The sequence below is a fragment of the Rhamphochromis longiceps genome, linkage group LG4, assembly GCF_057381845.1.
Source record: "Rhamphochromis longiceps isolate RC_006_pf linkage group LG4, R_longiceps_female_GT1.1, whole genome shotgun sequence".
In the NCBI taxonomy this organism is placed as follows: Eukaryota; Metazoa; Chordata; class Actinopteri; order Cichliformes; family Cichlidae; genus Rhamphochromis; species Rhamphochromis longiceps.
In genome coordinates, this window is record NC_140560.1 from 37,564,800 (window position 1) to 37,584,269 (window position 19,470).

Genomic DNA, 19,470 nt, shown 5'->3' on the forward strand with positions numbered 1-19,470 from the left:
GGGATACAGCCACAGGCTGAGGCTAAATGGTGAAGTGACCTGAAGTGTCTGCAGCTACGATGAGAGCTGATCCCCATCAGCTTTACACTCCAAGACTCACAGTCTGAAGACAACATCTGGTTAAGTTCAGCTCGGTGCTCTCCAGACCCAGCTGTGAGCATCAGTGTGATGGATCCATCACAGTGTGAATCACCTGCAGCAGGTTCATGGCTGTGATGCAGAGGAGCAGAAAGCAGTGCTGATGCCATGATGTTGAATCTGTTTCTGATCTGGTTCATCTCATGTGGGATAGATTGATGAAAAGTCTCCTTTTACTTTACTTTAAATTTTAACTTATTTAAGTTTGGAAAAGGTTTTTAAAATACTTAAAGTGCCTGGATCACAGAGGCTTTCAGGATGCTAATTGTTATTTATCAATGCCTATATTACCTCTGATCAGCTATGACATAAAAATAATACTTTCTATATGCCATTGCTTATCAAGGTGGAGGGGTTTGTGTGTCTTGTGGGGCTTTTTGTCCCCTGGTAGCGTCTCCCATGGCCAATTGGTCCTGGGTGAGGGACCAGATGAAGAGCGACTCAAAAACCCCTATGAGCAGAAGATCCAGGAAATAGTTTGCTCTATCTGGGGTAGAGTTACTGATCTTCAACACCCACCTGCAGCAGATCTTTGACAGCATTGCAAGGGCGCACTAGTCTGAATGGACCCTGTTCAGCACTTCCAGGTGGTTGGTGTCTGTCAAGGTGGTAAGCCCCGAACCTGATGGTGGACATCAGAGGTGAAAGGGAACCACCAGCCTGAAGAAGGAGTCCTATCAGGCTTGATTAGCCTTGATAACTTCAGAGGAAGCCAACCAGGAACCAACAGGCTGAACAAGGCTCGGGCAGTGGCTAAAGCAAAAACTCATGTGTGGGAGGAGTTCAGAGAGGCCATGGAAAAAGACTTTTGGACTGCCTCGAAGAGATTCTGGCAAACCATCAGGTGACTCAGGAGGGGAAAGTGCACATAGACTATAGTTGATTGATTTAAGCCTTTATTTGTCCCTTGCAGTTGCCTGCAGCAAAATTGGACCTTTTCTAAACGTACATACATCACATTGGGGAGGCAGGTCACAACAGGTAATGTAAAGAAAACAATGAAATGTATAATAACAATGGACAGTCGAGGAGGAACAAAGAAACTCTGCTCAGAAAACAAAAACATCACAGCACAAAAGTGCATGAATCTTCACACCATAACACCATGAAAACACATGACAAGCAACAGGGAGTGAGCCGAGTAAGCGGCATCAGGGTCGCTGCATCACTGCACATTCCAGCTGACCCACCGTCTGCGCCGGATGGGAGGCAAGTATCGGAGGAGTTTGGAGTGGGGAAGGGGAGTGAGTGTGTATCTGTGTCAGTGTGTGTGTGAATGGGATGCTAGGCTCCCTATTTCCATCATTTGCAATGGCAGCAGCAAGCTTTCGGCACTGGGATCCCATTCCTCTAACCAGTTTCTCCGTTTTGTCCAGTCTTCCGCAAGATGTAGCAACAAACCCTGCCGGCACCGAGATGCCAGTTTCTCTGCCATCTTTCCTGTCTTTGCAAAGCACCAGCGAACTTTCATGGTTCGGGGATACCAGATTCTGTCCTCTATCGCCCCTTTTAAGACATCCAAACCGCACAATGCGCCTAATTCTTCATGGCGTCCCATCACTTTTCATGTGCTTTCACTAGCATCATCTAGCATCCACCCTCGACACCGTCATTCAAGACCGCTCTCTAAGCCAACTCACAGTTCTGACTACGTCTAAACATCTTATCATCTCCCATGAAGTTTGGTGGACTCGCACTCTGCTCTCTGACAATTTGGGGGCTGATCATTACAGAAGGCAATTTTCCTCCAGTCAGTGTTTCAATTAATCAACCCTTCATTTGATCTCTTCTCCAAACATTCCTTCCTAATTGTCCGAGCTCATCCACTCCACTTCATGAAATCCTCGACTACTTTACTGAGGGCTGTTCATCTTCGCTGGCCTGCCACCAGTTATTTCCCTCTCCTTTCGGTGGGGATGTCACTCGGCGTTCGCTCTCCCTGCACTTATCTTTGTCCTGTTCTCTCTCTCTCACCCCAAAAACAGCAGATGGCCCCGCCACTCCGTGAGCCTGGTTCTGCCAGACATCATTGCAGGGTCTTTAGGCGTCTGTCACTGTGATTTGGTGCCGTATAAATACGTTGAATTGAAAATCAAATTGTTACTGCTGAGATCTTCGACCTTCTAGGGGACGCCTTCTTTGGGGATCTGCCAGGCATGGGAGCCGTCGCCAGTCCCCTTCGAGGCCTTCCCCAAACCACAGCTCAACTCATGTCCAAGCATCACCTTTACCTACTAAAACGCTGTCAAACCTAAAATGAGGATGTGGGCCCAGCTAGTGAAAAAAATAAATAAACACAATGCTTTGGTTCTATAACATTTTTTCTATCATTGCTTTATTATGGATCAGGTGCAAGAGTTGTTAAGTGTGGATAATAAATAATCGATCAATGCAATAGCAAATTGTGTCTTTTTCTCAGATGAACAGAAAGTGGAGAGTGATGAGATATGAAAATGGAGGAAAGACAAACTCCACGTCTCTCTGGACATCCTCCGTAATTATATCAAAAGTATCAAAAGTCTGTTAAAGCTGCCAAATCTGCCTTTTTGTCCAGCATTATCATGACTAATAGCCACAACCCCCGAGCCCTTTTCAATACTTTTAACTCTGTGGTAAACCCTAACACTATCACTTATAGGGATGCCTCCCCTGCTCTTTGTGATAAATACTTAAAGTATTTCTCTGATAAAATCTCAGCTCTAAGGGCTTCTCATCCATCTCATTCATCGTCAGTTTTAGACCCAGTTCCAGCCTCTGAATGCTTGACTGTCTTCCAACAGTTTGAGCCAGTGTCTTATTCTGCTTTAAAAGATATAATTGATCATCTCAAAATCTCTGGTTCCCCGCATAATATTCTTCCTTCTCGTTTCTTTAAGGAAGCTTTACATGTTATTGGTCCTTGTATCTTATCTCTGCTGAATGCATCATTGTCATCAGGTTGTGTACCGTCTGTCTTTAAGCATGCTGTTGTGCAACCTATTATGAAAAAGAAAAATCTTGACCCTAATGGTCTCACTAACTACAGGCCGATCTCCAAACTCCCTTTTATTTCCAAAATATTGGAAACGGTAGTTCTAAAACAACTTCAGGCCTTTTTAGATGCAAATGGTATTAATGACAAGTTTCAGTCTGGTTTGAAACCTCGCCACAGCACAGAGACAGCCTTACTTAGAGTTGTTAATGATCTTCTTTTAACTGTTGACTCTGGATACTCCGTGGTTTTAGTTTTACTTGACTTGACTGCTGCTTTGGTTAACCACAACATTCTTCTGTCAAGACTGGAACATGTTGTTGGTCTCAAAGGTACGGTTTAACTTGGTTTAAATCCTACCTCTCAGAGAGGTCGTTCTCTGTTGCTATGGGGCAACACTCCTCAGCTTCTGCCCCTATTTATTGTGGTGTGCCTCAAGGGTCCGCGCTCGGTCCTGCTCTTTTCTCTTTGTACATGTTGACGTTGGGATTAATTTTTAGTAAATACAACATCTCCTTTCACTGTTATGCTGATGATATCCAGATTTATTCACCTTTGAAATCCAATGTGTCTGCTTCTTTGCAACCTCTGTTCAACTGTTTGCATGAAGTTAAAATTTGGTTATCACATAATTTTCTTACACTGAACGAGAATAAGACAAAAATCATAGTCTTTGGTAGTCACACTCTGCTAGACCAGTTAGCTGATGCCCTAGGCCCTCTCGCTAGCCATCTCTCGCTCACTGTAAGAAACCTCGGAGTGTTCCTGGATGGCTCTTTAAAACTTGAGAAACAGGTCTCCACTGTGGTAAAAAAAACAGCTTTTGCCAGTTGCGTCAGATTTCCAAAGCAAAGCCGTTCCCTCCTTTAAAGGACCTTGAAAAGCTTATCCATGCATTCATCACATCCAGACTGGACGACTGTAACTGCCTCTACTCCGGCCTCCAACACTCTTCTCTTTACCGGCTTCAGTTAATTCAAAATGCAGCTGCGCGTCTTTTAACAGGTACGAGAATCTATGAACGCATCACTCCAATTTTAGCCAAACTACATTGGCTCCCTGTTAAATATCGCATAGATTTTAAAATTCTTTTGTTCACTTTTAAAATTCTAAATAATTTAGCGCCCAGCTATCTCTCTGAACTCCTCCACTTATACAATCCCAACAGAGCACTTAGATCAGGGGTCTCGAACTCCAGGCCTCGAGAATTTGCATAATTAAGATTAAGGAACTGACCTCCCAGCCCATTGTCCCTTCACTGGGCTGGTTTCAGTCATTATGCAAATGTGCTGTTTATAAGATTGAAAGCTGCAGTCCGCTGAGACTGAAGACGTCACCTGGATGATGACGAAACGTTTCTGGAGCTTCACAATCACCGTGGAACGCCCCTCCCAGAGTTTATGTGAACGTTAATGGAGCAGCTCTGGATGCCACACTAGATACAGGTTAGTCTCTTCCAGCAGTAAATGCAGACCTGTTGCCTGAAAAAAAAAGTCATTAAAGAATCTGTGGAATTCTCCACCCATAAGACTGGCCAATGGCACTAACTGCAATCCATTAGGAATAACCTGGTTAATCATTGGATTTATGGGCAAGCAAGTCTATCAACGGTTTGTGATAGTGCAGGACCTGACATCCCCCTTGGTTCTTGGGATGGACTTTATGACTCACACTTCACTAACAATACGTGTCCCAATGAGAACTGTAATTATGGATGATCTGTGAAAATGGGCTGCTCCCATGGTCACTGTGAACAAACCCCCCCGCGAACCACGGTTCTGTGTTGACTTCCATGGTCTAAATTAGCTGACCGCGAAAGATTTTTACCCACTCCCGCAAGTGAATGAAACACTGGACTTTTTGTCAAGAGGGAAGTTTCTCACAACACTAGACCTCGCTCAAGGTTTTGAGCAGGTCCCCATTGCTGAAGAAGCTAAACCAAAGACTACTTTTATCATGCACTGTGGCCTGTTTCGTTTCAGAGTCCTTCCTTTTGGCCTGTGTAACACCCCTGTGACTTTTCAGCAGCTTATAAACAATGTTCTAGCTGGCCTGGTTTATAAGTCCTGCGCGGTGTATCTGGATGACATTGTTGTCACACCACGACTTTTGAGCAACACCTGCTTGACCTAAAAGAGGTCCTTGGTAGGCTTTAGTCCGCTGGCCTCTCTTTATAACCAAGCAAATGCCAATTCTGCCTTACAGAACTCACCTTCCTTGGTTATTGGGTTATGCCAGAGGGGATCCATTCTGACCCTGACAAGGTGAGAGCTGTGAGTTCAAAGTGCCACAACAAAGCAGGTGCGACAGTTCCTTGCCCTAACTGGCTACTGTCGCCGCTTTGTACATGGCTATGCCCGTCATGTCCTCACTAAAAAGGACGAAGAGTGTCATTCCAGAGTGCCGAGCAGCTGTAGACTTTCTGAAACATTCTATAGCCTCAGCACCAGTCCTCAGGTTCCCGTCCATTCTTCATTCACACTGATGCATGTGATGCTGGTCTTGGAGCAGCATTAATGCAGAAGTATTAGGATGGCAAAGATGTTGCTGTGGCTAGCCATGCCTTGCACAAATCAGTAAAACCCTACTCGACTCCAGAGAAGGAGTGTCTGGCTGTCATCTGGGCCTTGGACCCTATGTCGAAGGCTTGCACGTAACTATTTACACTGACCACAGCAACTGAAAGTGGTTGATGTCTCAACCAAACCCCTGTGGCAGGCTTGCTTGGTGGTGTCTTCTCCTTCAAAACCTTGAGTTCAGCATTATCCACAAACCTTGAGAACGTAATAAGGTGCCTGATGCCCTTTCATGTAATCCCCTCCCAGGTGTGGAAGCCCCTACCGATCTTCTCCCTCCCTATGCCGTGATTGGGAGCATGGACCTTCGTGCTCTACCTTCTGCAATTGTTTCTGACCGCCCGCATGTTCGTCAGTTGCAGCTTGAGGACCCAGTCACGGGCTCATTGCTCAATCAGCTCAAAAGTCAAAAACAAACTGTGGAGGATAGTCGGGATCTGGAGAAGTACGTTGTACAAGATGATCTCCTCTATTTCCTCAACCAAAAACAAAATGTGGTCTCCATCCACTCAGCCCTCCTGTTAAAGACTGAATGTCCACGAAACGTCTTACTCAGATAACCTGAGAGCTTCACTTCAGGATGCTCATGAACATGCTCGCTTGGTGCTCGCAGAGAGTCATAAACGGCGAAAGCACTACTATGATCTGAGACGTCGCGCGGTCTCTTACGATGTTGGAGACCTAGTCAGAGTAAAGTCACACCCAAAATCAGATTCATCGTCCTACTTTTCTGCAAAGTTGGCCCCTTTTTACACTGGTCCCTACCTTATCCCCAAGAGGAGGTCTGAGGTGAATTACTGTCTCACCACAATGGACACTGGAGAGAAAGTTTTTCATGTTGCAAACCTGCAACCATTCTACAGATTTAAAGATCTCCAGACACCCTAATCTTAGGGAGGTGACGGGCAGTCACAACTTTTCTGGGAGAGGGGCAAAGATGAGCTGGACTGAAGGTGTAGAGATATATGATATGCTGTGGATGTTCTTTCTTTGAGACTTTTGGGAAGGTATAAAATAGTTCAGGGCGGTGTCCTTCCTCAGAAAACTGTTTGGTGCTTAATTTAAACTTTTTCTCCACTGCAGTGTTTTTCTTTTTCCTTTTTCTTTCATAAACCTCACTTCAAAGACACTCAGCTGGTGGTTGCAGTTTTATTTAAAGTTTCCGTAACAAAAGCTGAAGGCTGCAGCAGCTTTGGATCTCAGTCTCCTGGACAGCAGCTTGCCTCCTGCTCTTCCAGACCCAGACTGTAGTGACTTGATAATGTTGATACAAACACTATTGTCTCTAGCCACACCCCTGCCGAGATTGACTTTGACCGTACTGACACTGTCCCGCTTTTCGTGGACCAGAACTCTTTCCAAGAGACTACTGACATTGCTCTGGAGACAGAGGCGTCTACTTTAAACAGACCTGGAGTGTCAACAACATCATATTTTTGACAGTCAATGATCTTTCCTTCCTTATGGCACTTCTTTAAGTCCTTATCAGAAGTGAATATTTCTCTGCTGCCCATGTTGATGCCTCCTAGAGTACTTTTACCCTGTCCACTCTGTCCATACGGGACGATTCTCAGCTCACTCGCAGAAAAAATATTCGCATGTCAGAATTTTCCCAGTCATAATGGCTTCAAACTCATCAATCTCTCGCTCTCAAACCTGATTCAAACTGTGGAACATATTTCATCATTTACAGTAATGTATCCAAAAATGTATTCATCAAGTCATTAAACAGACTTTAAAAGTACAAATGCTGCAGTCAAAGGAGCTTGCAAAGAAAAGCGTCTGGACTTCTTTAAGTTGCTTGAAGACGTTTCACCTCTCATCCGAGAAGCTTCTTCAGTTCTAAGGTCAAATGGTGGAGAGTCCCAGATATAAACCTAGTGGGAGTTTCCCCCCACAGAGCGACAAAGGACCCCTGATGATCCTCTAATCACATGAGCCAAGGTGTGAAACTGGGTGTGGGTCACAATCAGCCAGAGTTTCGGGTGAGCTCATTGTGAAACCTGGCCCCACCTTATCATGCGAATTCCTGAGGTCAGATGGCCCAGGATGTGAGTGGGCGTTAAGGCGTCTGGGGAGGGAACTCAAAACTGCTGCACCAGCTCACATACACATATTTTTATAAATTAAATAATTTGATTTTATGTATTTTTTTCTGAAACCTAAATCAGTTAAAATGAAAAATAGGAATATTCTGAATATCGATTTTCTATATCTATCTGGGTTTGCGTCACAGCTGCAGCGGTCAGAGCAGAGACGCCCAGACTTCCCTCAGCCCAGCCACCTCTTCCAGTTCATTCATAGTCCAAGAGCTCTCCTAATCAACCATCCCAACAGGAGCAGCAGCTCCACTACAAGTGCCTCTCAGATGGCTGACCTCCTCAGCCTGCCTCTAAGGAAGAACTCCTCATTCCTTTGGTCACAAAACCACATCAGAGTTGGAGGCCACCACCTGATAAAGCATAAACAGATAAACAGAACCACACCATGGTAAATGGTAGCTGCAATGGTTCTTATGCAGCGCTTACTCTGCCTGTGCTATAAAGTGCTCCTGAGCTACAGCCACTGCTCATCTGCAAAAAGTAAAGATGAAATCCTGAGGCCACCAAAGTGCAGTCCTTCCACCACCTATGCTATTCTGTCTATAAAGGTTATAAAAGCTCAACACTCAGTGTCATATTTTTCCACTCTGGGTCTACTTCTGCTGGATTGATGGATGTGCACCGCTCTGCCTCTCCTCTGTAAGCCGACAACACTGGTGAGACTGTGCTGAGTAGACCTCATACTGGACTGTGTTAATGGTGAAAACATTTTAATAATTTAACCATCATAGAAAGGAAGAGCTTTCTTTTACCAGATCTTTGTGTGTTATTAATCTGCTGATGTTCAGTGAGCAGTTTCCTGCTACTGACTGACTTGGTGATGGTTGAATTTCACTTGTGTTAGCTAATATCGTCTAAAAAAAACCCAAAAAACAATACAGGGTCAGATCTGCTCTGAAAAACCAAAAGATTCGTCCAGGAATCGAAGTTTAGATGAAACTGTCTTTCTTCTGTCTAATGCTGACAGGAGGATCTTCTAATGCTGTATAGTTGTTACTGTACTGCTGCTGTATAAATATGTTTAAATGTGAGTGAAACACCAAAGAGTAAAATGATATCTGATCTGTTGTTGCCTGTTTCTAAACTCCGTGAATCATTGCTTACTTGTGTGCTAGAGAACATTAGTGCCTGTACTACGCCGACAGTGTTGGAGACGAACACACGTGTTACTGAGACGAACACGCGTGTTACTGAGACGAACACGCGTGTTACTGAGACGAGTGTCGTCCTGTTGTGTGGGCGTGCCGTCACTGAAAGAAGGAAATCTGCTGGAAACAGAGCAGTCTGGAGCTTTTGCCTCACATGGATTATTCTGTATACCTCTAAACTATTAGTCACTTTTAGTCTAATTTGACCTCTGACCTTTCTGATAGCAGGTGTGGTTCCTACATCACCGTTAAAGAGAATCATTTCTGTATCTTTGACGTGTAGCGAGTTCAGTTTAGGTGTGGACAGCTGTCAGAGGCAGAAACGTTTCAGTAACCTGAACTATTCCTGCAGGGAGATTAGTCTGCATGACTCAACACGACGATAATTATTAGTTGGATTTATTTTCCCACAAAGACTCTCTGAATAAGCTGAAATACTTTGATGTGTTAGCTTTTTGTCTCACCGTGTTCACTGTGACATGAACTGTGGTTTTCCACGCTGCGTATTAAAGTGTCATGTACACAAACACACCGTCGGGTGAGCTGACGTGATGTTTTTTAGACAAAAGTATGAAATAGTAAGTTTAACACGATCCAGCTTGGTCAGCAAGCTGCATCTAATCAGATGATCAGATGACAACACAGTTCATCACTGACCTTCACCCTCCAGCAGTGGATAAATAAACGTTTACTGCTTTCTGCAGATACTTTTAACCAGGCAACGGGACTTGACACATCACACCTTAACATATGTAACCAGGTCATAAATTACATATTGTTATATTTACACAAAATATGTTTTAAACCCCAAACTGTCCCTGGTAAACCTTACCGTTAGGACCTCCAAGTCTGTAGCTATCTTCATCATCAGTTAGAGCCCCTCCTCATCCTTTTCTTCTTCTTTGGTGCAACCCTGTAAATTTGGGGTACCCCTTTGGCCTCTCCCCTTTCCTACAATTCCCCTGTGGGAGAGGTCGGTGTCATTTCTTGTCCTAATGATATCTTTATCCACCCTGATGTTTCTGATCATGTGTTTTAGTTCACTATTGTCATCATTGCGCCTCTCTTTGCTAAATGCTGAGTATGTGGTACGTGTGTGCTGTGTATGTGTATAGGCGCTGATCATGCTAGCATGAACAGTCTTGCTAGCTTGGAGGTTGTAGTGTGTTGAGCAAACTCTCGTCCTAACTGTTCATATTTGGTCATAGCAGGTCTTTCTGTTTACCTTTCACTGTCAGAGACAACACAGGAACACATCGGTTACATGTACAGTGGATCACCGACACCAACTCAAAGACTAAAATTAAGAGCGGATCCATACAAAGAAGATCCACACACTGCTGTGCAGGTACGCCCACACTGTGCGTGCAGACCTGACTTTGTTGATTCAAAAAAATCTTCCTTCCTGTTAGATCAGTCTAAAAGAATCCACTGCCACAAACCTGAGATCTATCCCAGTGTCTGGTCTTTCGCTTTGTTATTCACACGATCCTGTACTCATCCACACGCTTAGCATGCACAGGCAAACTCGCCACACACCACAAACATGTGGCTGCTTGATGCTATAATACTGCTTAAAGAAGATAATGATTGTCACCGCACCCTGTGGTTAAAAACAGCACAGGAAACAAAGGCTGCATGGAGAAAACTGCTCTCCGAAGAACAAATGTTCACAATCTGTTAGAGAGAGGACACACGTGAGCCCGACTGGAGTAACTGACAAAGCTTTAAGACACCAACAAAACGCTCCGTCTTTCTTCTCTCTCACGTACACAAATACACTCTGTTGGGTTTTATATCTTGTGGGGACATCTAACGCTTTCCCCAGCCCCTCTCCTTAACCATAACCACCAACAATGAATGCCTAACCCTGAACCTAAACCTAGCCATAACCCATCTGTAACCCTGACACTAAAACTACAAACTCAAAAATGCCTTCACACTTGTGGGCACCAGGATACACACACACACACACACACACACACACACACACACACACACACACACACACACACACACACACACACACACACACACACACACACACACACACACACACCTCTGTTGCAGTTTGTTACAGTATCTATTTGCCAACTAAATGTGTTACAATTAAAACAGCAGAAAATGCTAGAGGAGAAATTATTTGAGGCAGTTTCTCTGAAAGTGACGCCCAGCTCTTTCAGTGTGAAAGACGGATCCTAAATGGTTCAGTAGCATCCGTCCTTTCAGCCCCCTGTACTTTCACTTTCAGGGTATAAAAAGAGGACTGTTTAGTAACACAGCTACACCGGGAGGACGACCCATGTGGACACTGCTTATTGCTTTTATCTGAACTCATCACGTTATTGTAAGTCAATTTTTCATTGTTTGATATTAAAAAAACTAGTCTTAATTTAGTCTTGTACGTACAGCTTCCTCTGATTCACTGCATTTTCTAACGTAGGGTTTCAGACTGTGTGAGCCTCACTGTGATTGGACTGTTGAAACAGAATGAGAGACAGAATCTGAACTTTGTAATCATGACTTTCAAAGGGTGGAAATCATAAAAACACGGAGAAACATTCAGTAAAAAGCAGCAGAGGCGGAAACTGTGACCACAACCTGATCGAAGTTTCATCAGTGGTGAAGCCGGAAAGTTTTCAGTGGGGTGTCCAGGATGGATCTGTGATCATTATGGGATGCCACACATGTCTCACAAAAACACAGGGCTGTTTAATCTAGACTATGTTTGGAATGCAGATCAAATAAGATTCAGTGTTTCCAACTTTTTCCTTATTCTGAGATCAAGAGACAAAGAAGCACAAGCTGCACACAGTACTGTAATACTGTAATACTGTACAAAGTACTGTAGTACTGCACACAGTACTGTAATACTGTAATACTGTACAAAGTACTGTAGTACTGCACACAGTACTGTAATACTGTAATACTGTACAAAGTACTGTAGTACTGCACATAGTACTGTAATACTGTAATACTGTACAAAGTACTGTAGTACTGCACATAGTACTGTAATACTGTAATACTGTACAAAGTACTGTAGTACTGCACACAGTACTGTAATACTGTAATACTGTACAAAGTACTGTGTGCAGTATTACAGTATTACAGTACTGTACAAAGTACTCTGTGCAGTATTACAGTATTACAGTACTGTGTGCAGTACTACAGTACTCTGTGCAGTATTACAGTATGTTGGATTACTGCTGTAGATGTTTACATGCTTGTACATTTATATATATGCTTTATTCTTTTGAAGGTAAGTTGATCTACAGCATTAGATCGTATTTCATAAAGATGTTTAAAGTTCTGTGAGATGCATTTAACAAAGATCAGCCTGTTTAAGGCTCTGACGTCTTTTATATATGACTTCAAACAGTTATGATAACACGTGTTTTTCTCACCCAGCAAAGGAATATTTGCTATACAATTAATCACGGCTTGTGATCAGCATTTTAAGCTTTCAGGTTGAGGCATCAACACAGTAAAGGAACAACATTTGTCTCTTTCATAGACAATTCATCCGTATATAAGCTGTAAGAGATATTTGCCTTTGAGATAAAGAAGATATCAAATGATATGAAATGTAAATACTGAAGCTCAGTGTTTGAAATTTAAGTTTCACTGCTGTCATTTTTTAAAATAAGTACATTTCATTTACTAATACAATGAATGTAACGTTGACCTGTGTCGGCAACCTGAGCAGTGCTTGGTGTTGTAGACCAGAGCTCTAGGCTACATTAAACAGCCGCTCACTCCGGCCTTCACAGCCGGGTCCTTCAAACAGTGCAGCTCCTGAACTGAGACACAGCTACAGCTACTGCACCAATTATCTGAAGGCAGGATGTGTCCACAGTGCACAATTGTTGATGTGAAAGAAAAACCTCCTCACATCTGTCACCATCCAGCTGAGTCCCTGAAGGCTCAGTCGTTTTGTTCTTCTGCTTGCAGACGTCATGGGTGCTTCTGACTCTCGACAGTGTGAAGTTGTCTTTAGCAATTACAGCAAGAACTACTCGCTGCGCAACCCCAGGTGACTCCTTACTCAAACACAATCACTCACATTTCATTTTTTCTGCTGGTTAGTTCAAAGTGCTTCACAGATCATTGACATGCTGTTAATAACAGAACTATTAAGCAGATTAAAAATAGAGACATGAACGACATGAAATTAATTAAAAGGTAAAAACATCATAAAAAATGTAGAACAGAGTGTGAATGACTAACAAAGACCAATATAAAGCATGTTAGGGGTGTTCATCGTTCGCCTTGGAGCAGCTTTCACAGCAGAAACGTCTTCATGCAGCTCTCAGTTTCTCATTACACACACTCACCTGTGCAAAACACACTGCAGCAATCAAAATTTTTGTCCTATTTGTCATGAAAACTCAGTCAATCACTTCATCTCTGATCACTGAATTCAGATCCTTTCATTACATTTTTGAGGCTTTTATCAAAACTTTTCTGACTTTGGAAAAATATTGGCCTCGTGTAGAAAAGTGTGACACAAAAATAAAAATCTAATTACTGCTTGTTTTACCTAAAACTCTTCTTAGAACGTGTTTATTTTAAAGGCAAATTCACTGCTGTTCATGTGTTGCTATGTTTGCTCTTTCATACACGTCTGAATAACGTTTGAAGTGATTTGATTGAAATGCAAACAGTGCTGAGGAAAGTGAGAGAGCTGTGCTGTTCAGATGAGAAGCATACTGAGAAATATGTTGATGCACATATTTCACACAATGAATTATGACTGATGTGAGAACTGCATTAAGAGCAGTGAGAATGACAAACTGTGAGTGGTGTTTAGGGCGGGGCTCGGGACTAACTGTTTGCCACTGTTTCACTGGTGCACCTACATTTTTTTTCTTCGGCGCACCGGCACAAAAGTTTGGAGCACTCAGATTTTTCAACCGCACCGCTTCACACCGCAGTTTCACATGTGCACTTTTGGGGGGGAATTGCTGACCATACAGACAATATTCATTTGTAAATGATTAACTAACGATCGTGTGCTTGTGCTTAAAGTGCGTTGGCATTCTGGTAATATTGTAGACAATGTTAAACTTAATCATCACATCGGCCTCTGACGACCTGTTTGCTGCTGCACAGCTGCTGAAAGGCAGTGAGGAGAGGGGACACCTGGGCATTTACTCTTATTATCATGATTCTGATGCGTCGGGTCTGCGCTCTGTGTTTACATCTTTGTGTGGAATCTGCTCTCATTTGTGTCTGTTGTTGACCACACGGAGACTTTTTGTTTTTTTGTTACTCGAACAGTTGGTCGCACCGGTGCGACCTAAGATTTTTTTTAGTCGCACCATTGAAAATGCGATCAAATTGGCCACGCTCTAGAGCGCTGGTGTAGGGATCTGCATTTTTAAATGTTGCCTGAAACTGGAATTTTATGCAAATTGGGAATGGTTGAGGAAAAATGTTATTTTCTAGGAATTTGCTGATTGGATGGAATCACTTGGCACTTGTTTAGTGAGCAGAACTGAGCTTCCAGAGCAAATTTACCCACGAGAGTGAGAATCTGCTGGAAGCTCACAAAGCCTGCCCTGCTGCATGTGCAACAGTTTCTCTGTGCTTGGATTCAAAACTCTTGTGCCTACATACACACCACTAAATGGACAAGCTACACAAAGACACGTACATAATGTACTGCTGCTAACATGGGACCGGGTGTGTGCTGAACAGGGCGTGGACACAGATGTAGGACTCAACAGACGGATTAAATTCTAAATCCAAGCGTTTAATTTCTCTGCATCTGAGACCACAGTTATAACAACTTCTACTGTTATAACTGCACATTACTTCTCTCAGCTTATATATACACTAACTTATTGGAAGTTACATGTCTACTTTTTAATGCACAGATACAACACACAATCTGCACTTTTCCAGTTATTCTAAATATTCTTAACTATTTAAACATCTTTCAGTATCCTGCTCTGATTGCACACTACAACCTGGGTTTGCCACTTATCTGTACTCTAATTTTAATAACTGTACAGTACTCTGATTTGGTAACTACTGTCCATGATGTAAATATGTAAAAATTTTGTTTCTGTGTGTATTTGTGGGGGTTTTGCTGCTGTTATGACCAAATTTCCCCTTGTGGGACAATTAAAGGATTTTTCTGTTCTAAATGTAAATCATAAGTCCAAAGGCAAAACTCATGACTCAGAATACTGGGTCAAAGTCCCAGGACCATGACAGCTCCAGGCTCAGAAGTTGTTAGTTGTTCCTTGTTTGAGCTCAAAGACCTTTCAGTCTGGAGCAGTTGGTGGATCAGCTCCCAGGTTCTACAGTCCTTGTGTCAAATTCAATTCAGTTCAATTTCATTTATATAGGACCAAATCACAACAACAGTTACCTCAAGGCACTTTATTTTGTACAGTATATCCTATAATAATAGATACAGAGAAAAACCCAACAATCAACAAACTCCCTAAAAGTAAGCACTTTGGCGAACCAGGCTCAGGGAGGGGCGGGGCCATCTGCTGCGACCGGTTGGGGTGAGAGAAGGGAGACAGGATAAAGACATGCTGTGGAAGAGAGACAGAGGTTAATAACAGATATGATTCAATGCAGAGAGGTCTATTAACACATAGGGATGATCTGATATCGTCGTGTTGGTGTTGTTCCCACATCATCATGAAAATGTTGTTCCAGGTTCAACATTGCAAGTGACCAATCACATTCTTGTGGCGTTATTCTTTTGCGCGCCAAGCCATTCGTGCATTTATGAAATTCCAATGTTGCAAGGACAATATCAATTCTGCTTACCATTTATTAAAGGGTTAGGGTCCGTTGATTGGCGGACAGAGGCGGTTTCTCGCAGCTTAAGTACAGTTTTTTGTTTTACGGCGTTTTTTCCCGAAGTCGCAAAAGTATGACGTCACAACATTCTGATTGGCCACTTGCAATGTTGATCCTGCAACAACATTTACTATGTTGATCTGGGAACAACACCAACACGACGATATCAGATCGTGCTAACACATAGTGAGTGAAGAAGAAACACCCAGTGCATCATGGGAATCCCTGGCAGCCTACATCTATTGCAGCATAACTAAGGGAGGATTCAGGGTCACCTGGTCCAGCCCTAACTATATGCTTTAGCAAAAAGGAAAGTTTGAAGCCTAATCTTGAAAGTAGAGATAGTGTCTGTCTCCTGAATCCAAACTGGAAGCTGGTTCCACAGAAGAGGGGCCTGAAAACTGAAGGCTCTGCCTCCCATTCTACTTTTAAATACTCTAGGAACAACAAGTAGGCCTGCAGAGCGAGAGCGAAGTGCTCTAATAGGGTGATATGGTACTACAAGGTCATTAAGATAAGATGGGGCCTGATTATTTAAGACCTTGTATGTGAGGAGCAGGATTTTGAATTCTGGATTTAACAGGAAGCCAAAACAGGAGAAATCTGCTCTCTCTTTCTAGTCCCTGTCAGGACTCTTGCTGCAGCATTTTGGATTAGCTGAAGGCTTTTCAGGGAGTTTTTAGGACTTCCTGATAATAATGAATTACAGTCGTCCAGCCTGGAAGTAATAAATGCATGAACTAGTTTTTCAGCGTCACTCTGAGACAGGATATTTCTAACTTTAGAGATGTTGCACAAATGGAAGAACGCAGTCTTACATATTTGTTTAATATGTGCGTTGAAGGACATGTCCTGGTCAAACATGACTCCAAGGTTCCTCACAGCGTTACTGGAGGCCAAGGTAATGCCATCCAGAGTAAGAATCTGCTTAGATACCATATTTCTAAGCTTTTCAGGGCCGAGTACAATAACCTCAGTTTGATCTGAATTAAGAAGCAGAAAGTTAGCGGCCATCCAGGTCTTTATGTCTTTAAGACATTCCTGCAGTTTAACTCATTGGTGTGTGTTATCTGGCTTCATGGACAGATAGAGCTGGGTGTCATCTGCATAGCAGTGTAAATGTATGCTATGTCTTCTAATGATGCTGCCTAAGGGAAGCATGTATAATGTAAACAGAATTGGTCCTAGCACTGAACCCTGTGGAACTCCATAATTAACCTCAGTGTGTGAAGAGGACTCTCCATTTACATGCACAAACTGGAGTCTATTAGATAGATATGATACAAACCACTGCAGTGCAGTACCTGTAACACCTACAGCATGTTCTAATCGCTCTAATAGGATATTATGGTCGACAGTATCGAACGCTGCACTGAGGTCTAGCAGGACAAGCACAGAGATGAGTCCACTGTCAGAGGCCATAAGAAGATCATTTGTAACCTTCACTAAAGCTGTTTCTGTGCTGTGATGAGCCCTGAAACCTGACTGAAACTCTTCAAATAAACCTCTGCAGATGATCTGTTAGCTGTTTGACAACTACTCTTTCAAGGATGTTTGATATAGGTGACAGTGACAGTGGCAGAGAAAAGGACATTAAAGAAACTGATGGACATTATGAACAATGCCAGGCATCCTCTGCACACGGCCATTAACAACCAGAAGAGTCTGTTCAGTGACAGGTTGCTTCTCCCAAAGACAAGAACTAACAGACTTAAAAACTCCTTTGTCCCACACGCCATCAGACTGTTTAACTCCTCTCTGGAGGGGAGAGGGAGGGGAAACAGGAGGACAAAGGAGGGGGGAACAACTAAGCTGTAGTGCCTCTTCACCTCACTGTGCAATACCTTTTGTGCAATACTTTTGTAAATAGTCAACGGTGCAATAGACTCAATACTTGAAATGTGCAATTCACTTGTATTTTATTTTTTATTCCTATTTATTCTATTTATCCCCTTCATATATTTTATTTATATTGTCTCTGTATTTATATGTGTGTGTGTGTGTGTGTGTGTATATATATATATATATATATATATATATATATATATATATATATATATATATATATATATTCTGTAACTCTGTAACTTCTGTCGGTGCTGTGCTTTTTTGGAAATCGAATTTCCCAGAGGAACCCACCCGAGGGATTAATAAAGTTCTATCTAATAAATGAAGGTTGGAGATTGGCCTATAATTAGCTAAGACTGCTGGGTCTAGAGATGCTTTTTGAGTAAAGGTTTAACTACAGCCAGCTTGAAGGCCTGTACCACAGGCTGAAGGCCTCTCATCCAAGACGCTTCATAAGTTCTAAAACCAAATGGTGGAGGATCAAATGTTTATTTATCCAAATATATCAAAAAGCCAAACACTACTATTTTTTTATAAACATTGTGGGAAATTTGTTAAACCTTTTTGTATATCAGGATGTGATATGGAAAGTGTCGTGTTGGAAGTATTTATACTGCGTGACTGTTAAATGTTTGCTCTGTGCAGTCTTTGTGGCAACCGTAGCCAAACATTTTCTGTTAATCCAAAGTAACCCTGGTACACGCCTGTCTCATGACCGCTGCCCTTCATTTCAAAATTGACATATTCATTGAGATGTCTTTTGTTTCTCTGTCCAGAGTGCATTTGGAGAGTGGACAATATGACACTGCCATGCCTTCAACACTGCGCACTTCTGAATATGGCAGCGCTGTGTTTTCTAAGACTGCTGGCGCAGCGCGCGGATGTGTTGGAGTCGTCACCTACGATCTTTACAATGAATCTACAAAGCGAGCTGATAAGAAAATTGCTGGCATGTTCTCTGTTCCTTTCGATTATAACCTGTACTACATCTGGCATGGAATCGGAGTCTTTCCCATCAACACACAATGTAATTCTTGTCTGTTTGACATTATGAAAAACAATGAACAGCGAGGGTTTGTCAGAGGAAGAGCTGAGGGTCCCACTCTTACTTACAGAGATAATGATGTTACCCTTACTTCCGCCATCTCAAACTGTAGTCGAGCGACTATGACAGTGGAAGTGCGCAACCGATAGTAGACAGTCTAATAATGGAGAAAACAGAGTGACGGGTTTTTATTTTGTTCTTTGGTATAACCTTCAGACGATCTTTTGTTTTTAGTGGTTTATCAAGACAAAGAACATCAAAGTGGAAATTAAAATGCATCGACATTAAAACAAGGAGGTCAGTGATATAGAAGCTCACTCAGCACAATACGTCAGAATTCACAACTTATTGTCCAAAAAGTGACAAATATAACTCTGAGCACAGTTTGAGTGAAGACCTATTAGATGAGCATTGTATGTAAGTTTGATTCTATTCAAACCAATAGTGTGGGAGAAGAAGCAGGTCTGGGGTAATCGTGAAACAGAAAACAATCATCAACAATGAAGGAAATTTGGATCTTCTGTAATGTGGAAGTCTGTTCCACAGTTTGGGCCTGACATTAACTGCTAAACAGTGAAGAGGAGTTCAAACAGGAATTTGGGAAAGAGTATTTTAAATTATTCCTATGATTCAATTGTTTCATGCAGAAATAAACTCACACTTTTGTTCTATTAGAAAAAATGTCCCCGATACAACAAAAACTATGTGATGGTTTGTCTGCAGATCACTGAATATGAACAATAAAGATATCTGACGTTACTATCCCTCAGCCACTCCTGTGCTTCATTAACTGATCATGATGGCATTTCATTATTAC

General features: G+C 42.4%; 1 protein-coding gene across 1 annotated transcript; it reads left to right on the plus strand.

Annotated features, from left to right (window-relative positions):
• Positions 1-12,891: 12,891 nt before the first annotated feature.
• LOC146672316 (uncharacterized) lies at positions 12,892-18,928 on the plus strand. Its single transcript, XM_085405318.1, has 2 exons — positions 12,892-12,968; positions 18,385-18,928. Exons 1-2 carry the CDS (start codon positions 12,892-12,894, stop codon positions 18,800-18,802), a joined length of 495 nt encoding a protein of 164 aa, XP_085261444.1. The 3' UTR covers positions 18,803-18,928.
• The last annotated feature ends 542 nt before the right edge of the window (positions 18,929-19,470 follow it).